At 43.3% G+C, this 10954-nt stretch overlaps 1 protein-coding gene across 3 annotated transcripts in view; it reads right to left on the bottom strand.

Annotated features, from left to right (window-relative positions):
- The window catches only part of LOC139160023 (zinc finger and SCAN domain-containing protein 2-like), a 58152-nt gene extending 47423 nt beyond the window's left edge, over positions 1-10729 (bottom strand). Inside the window, exons 1-3 of one of the 3 annotated variants that reach the window (XM_070737526.1) lie at positions 10504-10729; positions 7937-8003; positions 410-3927 (exon numbers count right to left, since the gene is read on the bottom strand). In XM_070737526.1, the coding sequence (XP_070593627.1) occupies positions 1600-3459 (1860 nt within the window). In that variant the 5' untranslated portion in view covers positions 3460-3927; positions 7937-8003; positions 10504-10729 and the 3' untranslated portion in view covers positions 410-1599. Of the gene's footprint in view, positions 1-409; positions 3928-7936; positions 8004-10503 lie in introns of those variants that run through there. The other 2 variants (XM_070737527.1, XM_070737530.1) reach the window with 2 other exon arrangements.
- Positions 10730-10954: the final 225 nt, after the last annotated feature.

The following is a 10954-nucleotide window of genomic DNA, read 5'->3' as shown; positions in this document are numbered from 1 at the left end:
GTTTTTAATATTAGATTTGTATTTCTGTATTACACTATTCTGTATTATTGTTTTCAGCCGCTGCGAGTATTCGGAGAGGGGCGATATACAAGTCTAATAAATAATAATAATAATAATAATATTATTATTAGTGTTCCCTCGATTTTTGCGGGTTCGAACTTCGCGAATAGCCTATACCACGGTTTTCCAAAAAATATTAATTAAAAAAATACTTCGCAGTTTTTTTCCTATACCATGGTTTTTCCCACCCAATGACGTGATTACTGAAAAAACAGCATTTAATTGCCCTTGATTGTAACAGGCATTTGACCTCACTATGCCCATAGTCATTAAATGAATCACTGTTTTCACTTTTTTAAAGTGTCTGAAAAATACAGTAATGTACAGGAGAAACTAAAAAAAACCAGACTATCGTGCAAAAGCTCATTTATTTCAGAACTGCAACTTAAAAAGTGAAATGTAATATACGAGAGACATTACATGCAAGGCAAGTCAGTTCAAGCTGTGATTTGTCATAACTGTGATAACTATGGGGTACAACTCATGAAAACCCTAAATCCCCCATTTCAGAAATTTGAATATTACATGTGATCAATAAAACAAGGAGTGTACATAGAACAGTATAGGACCTCTGAAAACTATTGGTTTGGGGCCCTTTGGCAGCAATTACTGCCTCAATGTGGTGTGGCATAGAAGCTATCAGCTTGTAGCACTGCTGAGGTGCTATGGAAGACCAGGATGCTTCAACAGTGGACTTCAGCTCTTCTGCATTGTTCAGTCCCATGACTCTCATCTTTCTCTTGGCAATGCCCCACAGATTCTCTAAGGCAGTGTTTTTCAACCAGTGTGCCGTGAGACATGGTCAGGTGTGCCGCGAAGAAGGAAGCTCAGGTTCTGGTCTCGCAACTTTTTGCAGAGAGAGAGTGTGTGTGAGAGAGAGAGAGAGAGAAAGAAAAAGAAAGCAAGAGAGAAAGAGAGAGACAGAGAGAGAGAGAGAAAGAAAGCGAGAGGGAGAGAAAGAAAGCGAGAGGGAGAGAAAGAAAGCGAGAGAGAGAAAGCAAGAGAGAGAAAAGGAGAGGGAGAGAGAAATGAGCAAAAAGGGAAGGAAAAAAGAGAAATGAGAAAATGATAGAGACAGAGAATGAAAGAGAGAGAAACAAAAGAGACGTGACTCTTGATTTAAAGCATATGATAAAAAGCACCCAAAGAATAAGAAAGAAAAAAACCCCAGCCCTCACCTGTTTTGGGAAATGGTTCAAGAGTGTGTATACAAACACACACACAAGGGTGGGGAGGAGACAGGGATGGAAAAAGAGAGGAGAGAGTCTTAGGATGTCATTTTGGTTGGTCGTGTGCCCCAGGATTTTAAAATGTAAAAAATGTGCCGCGGCTCAAAAAAGGTTGAAAATCACTGCTCTAAGGGGTTCAGGTCAGGCAAGTTTGTTGGCCAATCAAGCACAGTAATCCCACGGTCATTGAACCAGGTTTTGGTGCTTTTGGCAGTGTGGGCAGGTGCCACATCCTGTTGGAAACCTGAAGTCAACATCTCTATAAAGCTCATCTGCGGAGGGAAACATGAAGTGTTTCTAATGGTTTCTCTCATGTGTGTGTCCTTAGGTGTACCACCAAGTGGGAATTGCGACTGAAACTTTTCCCACATTCAGGACACTCATACGGTTTTTCTCCTGTGTGAGTCCTCTGGTGGCTCACCAGGCTGGAATTGAGACTGAAACTTTTCCCACAAAGACTACACTGAAATGGTTTCTCTCCTGTGTGTGTCCTCAGGTGTACCACCAAGTGATAATTTTGAGTGAAAGTTTTCCCACAAACAGGACACTCAAAGGGTTTCTCTCCTGTGTGAGTCCCCTGGTGTCTCACCAGGCTGGAATTCTCAGTGAAACTTTTCCCACAAACTGGACACTCATACGGTTTTTCTCCTGTGTGAGTCCTCTGGTGGCTCATCAGATGTGAATTGTGATTGAAACTTTTCCCACAAAGGCTACATTGGAATGGTTTCTCTCCTCTGTGTGTCCTCAGATGTGCAACCAAGTGGGAATTTTGATTGAAACTTTTCCCACAATCAGGACATTCAAAGCGTTCCTCTGCTGTGTGAATACACTGGTGTGCCACCAACTGGGAATTGCGACTGAATCTTTTCCCACAGTCAGGACATTCAAAGAATTTCGCTTCTGTGTGAATCTTCTTATGTCTTAGGAGGTTGGAATGGTGACGGAAACTTTTTCCACAATCAGGACATGGAAAGAGTTTCTCTCCTGTGTGAATACTCTGGTGTACCACCAACAGGGAATTGCGATTGAAACTTTTCCCACAATCAGGACATTCAAAGGGTTTCTCTCCTGTGTGAGTCCTGTGGTGAATCACCAGGGTGGAGTTGAGACTGAAACGTTTCTCACAAACTGGACACTCATATGGTTTTTCCCCTGTGTGAGTCCTCAGGTGCCTCACTAGTTGTGAATTGTGACTGAAACTTTTCCCACAAAGATTACACTGGAATGGTTTCTCTCCTGTATGTATCCTCATGTGTACTAGCAAGTGGGACGTTTGACTGAAAGTTTTCCCACAATCAGGGCATTCAAAGGGTTTCTCTCCTGTGTGTGTCCTCAGGTGTACCACCAAGTGGGAATTTTGACGGAAACTTTTCCCACAGTCGGGACATTCAAAGAATTTCTCTTCTGTGTGAGTCCTCTTGTGTCTTACCAGATAGGAATTGCGACTGAAACATTTCCCACAATCAGGACATTCAAAGGGTTTCTCTCCTGTGTGAGTCCTCTGGTGTTCCATCAAATGGCAATTGTGACTGAAACATTTTCCACAGTCAGGACATTCAAAAGGTTTCTCTCCTGTGTGTTTTCTCCGGTGCATTATGAAGAGGTAATTTGTAGCGAAACTTTTTCCGCAATCAGGACATTCAAAGAGTTTTTCTCCTGTATGACTATTCTGGTGTAGCACCAAGTGGGAACTTTGATTGAAAGTTTTCCCACAATCAGGACATTCAAAGGGTTTCTCTCCTGTGTGAGTCCTCTGATGTACCAGTAAGCTGGAATTCTGACTGAAACTTTTTCCACAATCAGGACATTCAAAGGGTTTCTCTCCAGTGTGAGTCCTCTGATGTACCAGTAGGCTGGAATTCTGACTGAAACGTTTTCCACAATCAGGACATTCAAAGGGTTTCTCTCCAGTGTGAGTCCTCTGATGTACCAGTAGGCTGGAATTCTGACTGAAACTTTTCCCACAATCAGGACATTCAAAGGGTTTCTCTCCTGTGTGAGTCCTCTGGTGTATAACTAGGTAGGAATTCCGACTGAAACTTTTCCCACAGTCAGGACATTCAAAAGGTTTCTCTTCTGTATGTGTTCTCTGGTGCATCAGAGGGAGGCAATTTGTGGTGAAACTTTTCTCGCAATCAGAACTATCATATGATTTCTTTTTTGTGTACATACTCCAGCGTATCACAAGGTCAGAGTTCAGACCGAAACTTTTCCCACAATCAGAGCATTCAACGGATTTCTCCCTAGTGTGAATTCTCTAATGTATCACCAAGTTGCCATGCTCAGTATATAGGGAGATGTTGTAGGGCTTCTCTCCAATGTGGGTCCTTCTGTGAACCACAAGGGAGCTGTGTTCTGACTAAATCTTTGGCCACATTAGTATTCTTTCTCTCCAATGTGGATCATTTTGTGAACTGTTCTAAGTTGAGGATTACCTGTAATGTATCCTTGTGTTCCTCATAATCTAGAATTTTCAGTTTGAAATCTCTTCTGGATCATCTGCTGGGGAAGGGGGAGAATTTTGGAGTTTTCTGAAGGAAATGAAAAATATTTGGTTTTCCAGCTTGCTGTGCTTTCCTTTTTAACGTTGCTTGTTATTCTCAGTTGTCTGGAGTGCTCTTACTGCCGTCTTCTTTGTCTATAGAATTAAAAGGAAAGAATAACTTTAATTGTTTATAAAATGATTGCAGAAGATGTGAAAAAAGAAAACTATATACATTACGTGTCCCGCCCACACTGCCTCGTGGAGTAGGACTTTGCCAGGCTTGTTTTGCCATTGCAAGCACAAATTGCAGCACTGCCGTGAGCTTCCATTCACGGATGCACTGGTATGTTGAACCTCGCAGCAGTGCTGCTGCACAAACCTTGCAGAGTCCTGCTCTATGTGGTGGCATGTGTCACAGTGGGGAAAAATTTGGGGGTGGCAGTTGTGGCAATTGAATGGGCCAGGCTGGGAAGCAAGATGCTGGCTGGGAAATTCTGAGAGTTGAAGTCCAAATAGCTTCAAGTTGCCAAGGTTGGGAAACACTGCTGTAGAGCTAGCCTGAACCTGCAGGAACCCACCTCTGATATCACCTGAGTCCTTCTCTGTTATCCAGTTCCTACAATCTGTACATTATTTGTTTTACTCTCCACTCCCTTAAATGTCTTTGTTCTTCTTTTTTGCAGTCCTCCTAGTGTCCGAACCCCTTTTTTTCTATCCTGGTGACCAAAACTGGATGCAGTATTCAAAGTGTAGTCTTACCAATACAGTATAATACAGTACTAATGCTTCATGTGATCTTGATATTATCCCTCTGGTGCTGCTGACTAGGACTGCATTCACTTTCAGGTAATTAGAGCACACTGCTAGCTTATACTGAAGGGGCATAGTGACACGAATCAATCTAAACGTTGCTATTTGTTTCTGTAAAGAACTGCTTGTGCTATTTTGCTATGGTTAGGAGTTAATTCTCTAAACCTCGCTTGTTAAGACTTGTACACTTTGCTGCCTGGTTTCTCCCTTCTGTTATGCTCTTCAAAGCTAGGCACATCCAGGGGTGAAATGCTCCTGATTAGGACCAGTTTCTACCGCACAAATCCCAGCGGCCGATAAGGTCCCACAGAGTTGGCCTTCAATGTCGTTTGGCGGGCCCCAGGGGAAGAGCCTTCTCTGTGGCGGCCCCAGCCCTCTGGAATCAACTCCCCCCAGAGATTAGAACGGCCCCCATCCTCCTTGTCTTTCGCAAATTACTCAAGACCCACCTTTGTCGCCAGGCATGCGGGAGTTAGGATATTCCTTCCCCCTAGGCCATTACAAATTATTTATGGTATGTTTGTGTGTATGTTTGGTTTTTATAATAAGGGTTTTTAGTTGTTTTATTAAATTGGATTGTTACATGTTGTTTTTTATCATTGTTGTTAGCCGCCCCCGAGTCTGTGGAGGGGGGCGGCATACAAATCCAATAAATAATAATAGTAAGTTTGGCCATACTGGTAGTGACGGCTGCCAGGGGTTCAGAGAATCGGTAATGATGGCTGGCTGGCCTTGCCCCCAATCTAGTCCCCCTGCCCTGCCCAGTTTCTGTTCTGCAGTTTGCCTGTTTAAAACACTGAGACACAAAGGCAATGGCAAGAGAGGGGCTGCATCATTTTGCATCCAGTTAAAACCCTCAAGTGTGTGCAAGTGTGAGAGTGGCAGACACAGGTACAGAAACACTGTCTGTCTCTCTCTCTCTCACACACACATACACATCGAAGGGAGGGGGAGAGAGAGAGAGAAAGAAAGAAAAAGAAAGAGAGAGAAAGAAAGAAAGAAAAAGAAAGAAAGAAAAAAAGAAAGAAAGAGAAAGAAAGAAAAATAGAAAGAAAGATAGAAAGAAAAAAAGAAAGGAGAAAGAAAGAGAAAGAAAAAAAGAAAGAAAGAAAGAGAAAGAAAGAAAAAAGAGAAAAATAGAAAAAAAGAAAGAAAAAAGAAAGAGAAAGAAAGAAAAAAAGAAAGAAAGAGAAAGAGAGAAAGAGAAAGAGAGAAAGAAAAAAGAAAGAAAGAAAGAGAAAGAAAGAAAAAAGAAAGAAAGAGAAGAGAGAAAGAGAGAAAGAAAAAAGAAAGAAAGAAAAAAGAAAGAGAAAGAAAGAGAAAGAAAGAAAAAAGAAAGAAAGAGAAAGAGAGAAAAAGAAAGAGAGAAAGAAAGAAAGAAAGAGAAAGAAAGAAAGAAAGAAAGAGAAAGAGAGAAAAAGAAAGAAAGAAAGAGAAAGAAAGAAAGAGAAAGAGAGAAAGAAAAAAGAAAGAAAGAAAAGAGAAAGAAAGAAAAGAGAAAGAAAGAAAGAAAGAAAGAAAGAAAGAAAGAAAGAAAGAGGCACCAGAGCCAGCAGAGACTTCCTAACACACTACTGGCTGGTGTCGTCCAAACTCTGAAAGTGCTTCCTGCGGAATCCCAATGTGTCGGGGTGGCTTAAATGGTCACGATCCTAATTCCCCCCAGGAGGATTCCTGCAGCTTGACCTTTTATCATCCCCCAAAGGATTAAAGGAAACCGGATTCCATTCAGCTCTGAACCCTTAAGGCAAACCAAATACAAGTGGTCCTCACTTAATGGCTGGTTGCTTAGCAAGTGTTCAAATTTATGACCGACCTCCTCAGAGCTTCTTGTCTTTTTAAAATTTTGACAGCCCTGTACATACACACGACCGCACACACGCACAAATACACATTTATGTCCAGTTGCAATATCCCACAGTCATGTGACTGAGGTTTTCTCTGTTTTTGGCCAGTTCCCAACAGTTTCTTCTGGTTTCTGGTTAAAAAATGCCCATAAGGGATATATAATCAAGTAGAAAAATAATTTTACAAAACTTGGCAAAAGGTTTATTGTTGGCGGAATAAAAGGAATGTTTAAAGATGTTGAAGTAAAGAGTTTAATAGTTAAATTTATTAGGTAGAGTAGATTATATAAAGATATTTTACAGAAATGTTTACTTTTCTGAATTGATCTAAATAATAATTAATTTCCCCTTTTTGTACTAAGAAGACTTCAATACTGAGCGGAGCAATTGTAGCTCCTTTCTATTTTATGTGTTATTTATTTATTTATTTATTTTATTTATTATTTGGATTTGTATGCCGCCCCTCTCCGAAGGCTCTGTCTATTTTATGTTAGTGTGTCATGTTATGTCTTTTATTTTGAAAACAATAAAAATATTTTTTTTTTAAAAATGCCCATAAGGGAAAATGGACTTGTTTAACAACCAATGTTTGCTTAATCACCACCAGGTTCTCTTAAATGACCATGCTGTTTGCCTAACCAAGGGGTCTGCAGCCTTAAACACAAGGAGCCATTTTTCTATTTTCTTTTAAACACATATCTCTCTCTATCTTTCTCTTTCTTTCCCCATCTCCCTCTCTTTCTATTTTCTCTCTCTCTCATTTTTCTCTTATCTTCTGCTACTCATCTTTTTTCTTTCTCCCCTCTTTCTCCCCTCTCCCCTTCTCTCATCTCTTTCTCTCTCTCATGTTTCTCTCTTTCCTTTCATTCTCTCCCTCAATCGTTTTCTCATTTCTTTCTCTTGTCCTCCTCTTTCCTCTCTCACATATCTTTCACGCAGGAAGACATACACAAAAACGCCCATTGGGGACTAGAAACCAAGTCACACCAAGAGAGATTGATGGAACTGGGCATGGATAGCCTAGTGAAAAAGTAGGGCCAGGGGAGACATGATAGCAGTACACAGGTACTTGAGGGGTTGCCACAGAGAGGAAGGAGTCATATTATTCTCCAGGGCACCACAGGGCCAGATGAGGAACAATGGTTGGGAGCTGACAAAGGAGAGATTCCACTTGGAAATAAGGAAGAACTTCCTGACGGGTCAGAGTGATCAATCAGTGGAACGGCCTGCCAATGGAGATTGTGAATGCCCCAACACTGGACATTTTCAAGAGGAGATTGGACTGCCATCTGGCTGGGGAGGTATAGGGTTTCCTGCTTGGGCAGGGGGTTGGACTTGATGACCTGCAAGGTCCATGAATGAATAAATAAATGAATAAATGGATGGATAGATAGATTGATAGATATATAGATTGATAGATAGGCAGGTAGGTGGATGGATGGGTAGGTAGGTAGGCAGATAGATAGATAGATAGATAGATAGATATAGATAGATAATCCTCCTACCCTAGGATCAGAGCGACAAAGGGGACTCCTCTCTTTTCCTCCTCTTTCACCTTCTCTTCTTTGCTCCCTAAAAAAGAGAGGAAATCATTGTTTTTTTTAATTGCCACTTGGGAAAAATAGCAGTGGACAAGAAGCAGGTATAATTTTAAAAGTCGTGAAAAAAATGCTCTGATGGTTCCAAATCAAAAACCAGGGAGGGGGGGAGGAGAAGAGAGGGAAAATATTGGGTGACATATCCAGCACACGCACACACTCTCACACACTCTCACACACACTCACACACACACACACACAGAGTTATAAAAAGAAGAAGAAAGACCGAATTTGGGGATGTTGATACGTTTGGGTAATGAATATAATGTTCTCTGCTTTTGAGTCTGCCAAGGCTGAACGTTCCCTTTGAGATAAGGTTCCCCCACCCACAACTGCGTTTTTGTCAAGTCTTCTCCGGCTCTGCTGCCTAAACTCCGCGTTGCCCACCGCCCATGGGATGTAATATTAATAATAACAATAACAAGAAGATTTGTATGCCACCCCTCTCTGAGGAGGAAGGGGACTTCCACATGCCCCTGGCTATGCTGCTGCTTCTACTGCTTGGCCTGGGGGCGAGGCAGTCTGGCGCTCGGGGCCATGAAGAGCCAGGCCCTACCGCAGAGCACAGGCCTTGGCGAGCAGTGTGGCGAGGAGCTCCAACCGCCGGGAGATTGCACCACGAGGCTCTCCGACTTCGCTTCTCTCTCACCCATGAGGTGCAACAATCTCCTTCGCTTTCTCCAGCCAAAATGGCGCGCTCCCAGTATATAAGATTGAGGGCTTCGAGTTTGAAGAGGTTTACGTTAAAATTTGTATCTGTTGAGTGCTCGTGTGTTGTCCTGGTTGAAGATGAAGTAGTCGTTGACCGGAAGGATCAGATCGAAGATGACCTAGCTCTTAAATTTTCTAAGCCCAGTATTATCAAATCTTCTTTTCACACACACGCACACACACACACACACACGCAGAAGGAACCTTTCAGACTCCCATTTCCCATTCCCACCCGCACCCCCAACTCGCCTTCCTCGAGGTTGACAATTTCGCGGCAAGGGGGGAAAAAAGGACGCTTGAAAAGGCTCCCCAGGTTTTCCCGCCGGCGCCGCAATGGTTAAACGGGCCAGCGAGCTCCGCCGCTTAGAGAGGCAGGAAACGTGGAGCAAACGGGGAGGCGGAGGGGGGTCGGCCGGCCCCGGAATCGCTGCACTTTCCTGTCCCACGGTGCCCTTGGGAAGATCCTCTGCAAGGTGGATGACTTGCACTGCACCCGTTCCGACCTCCCAGGATACGAAAATGGGGGCTTCTCCTGGGCGGGGTGGTGGTGATCGCAAGAGGTCCTCTGCAGGGCGGCGGAAGGGCGCGGCAAGAAGTTCGCTTTCTTACCTCTAGATGGCAGCCTCCCAAAAAACACTTCCCTTCCCTTCTCCAACTGACCTCGGCTTCTCCTTCTAGTCCGGAAAACGTTTTTGTGCAGTGCGCACGCGCGCCCACCTGCGCGCGCACACACACACACCCATAACTGAGAAGGATCTTGGGAGTCCTGCAGGACTCAACCATTGAAATATGAGTCAGCAGCTGCCAAAAAAGGCAACACAGCTCTAGGCTGCATTAACAGTTCTGGAGACCACGCCTACAAAAAGATACTGTACTGATCAAACTGAACGGGTCCGAAGACGGGCTGCAAAAATGGTGGAAGGTCTTAAGCATAAAACGTATCAGGAAAGACTTAATGAACTCAATCTGTATAGTCTGGAGCAGTGTTTCCCAACCTTGGCAACTTGAAGATATTTTGACGTCAATTCCCAGAAGTTGAAGTCCAGATATCTTCAAGTTGCCAAGGTTGGAAAACATTGGTCTGGGGGGCAGAAGGGGGGGGGACATGATCGAAGCATTTACATATGTTAAAGGATTCAATAAGGTTCAGGAGGGAACTGTTTTTAATAGGAAAGTGGACACAAGAACAAGGGGGCACAATTTAAGGTTAGTTGGGGGAAAGATCAGAAGCAACGTGAGAAAATACTATTCTAATGAAAGAGTAGTAGGTGCTTGGAACAAACTTCCAGCAGACGTGATTGGTAATCCACAGTAACTGAATTTAAACATGCCTGGGATAAACATATATCCATCCTAAAATAAAATACAGGAAATAGTATAAGGGCAGACTAGATGGACCATGAGGTCTTTTTCTGCCCTCAGAGGGATAGAATCAAGATCACATGAAGTGTTAATACCACTTTATAATGCCACACTTGGAACACTGCATTCAGTTTTGGTCGCCGCAATGCAAAAAGGATGTTGAGACTCTGAAAAGGGTACAGAGAAGAGTAACGAAGATGGAGGCTAAAACATATGAAGAACTGTAGCAGAACTGGGTACGTCTAGTTAAATGAAAAGAAGAACTATGGGAGATATGATAGCCGTGTTCCAGTATCTCAGGGGTTGCCATAAAGAAGAGGGAGTCAACCTATTCCCCAAAGCACTTTAGGGTAGAACAAGAAGCAATGGGTGAAAACTAAACATGGAGAGGAGCAACTTACAATTAGGGAGAAATTCTAGTTGCTTCTCTGCTTCCACGCTGTGGAGGGAACAGAACAGCCTGAGTTGCTCCCGGATTCTCCTCCAATCTGCCCTCAATTCACCTTCCAGCTGACACTTCGATCCCTGGAAGAGGCGAGAGCGCCTCTCCACACCACCCTCTCCGCACGCCACTCTACGCTCGTGTTCCTTTCCGGAAGATGGAAATTTCTCTTCTTCCGGTCTGTCTAGCAATACACTACTCGATGGTTTTAACTCCTCCCAGATGCTGCCTATCTGATAGGAGGGCCAAAAAACAGGCTTGGCCCTTCTCTACGGATGGCATTTGTCAGATCGCCTCACCGATTATATGCTGTCAAGTAATTTTCAGACTCCGAGCAACCCATCTTTGCAGCAGTTCCATATTCCAGAGCACGAGCCAAGGCTCCGACTTCTTGCTGCATTGCTACATTG

Source organism: Erythrolamprus reginae, chromosome 2, assembly GCF_031021105.1.
Source record: "Erythrolamprus reginae isolate rEryReg1 chromosome 2, rEryReg1.hap1, whole genome shotgun sequence".
In the NCBI taxonomy this organism is placed as follows: domain Eukaryota; kingdom Metazoa; phylum Chordata; class Lepidosauria; order Squamata; family Dipsadidae; genus Erythrolamprus; species Erythrolamprus reginae.
Note: the sequence above shows the minus strand (reverse complement) of the source record. Positions and strands in the feature narration are given on the sequence as shown.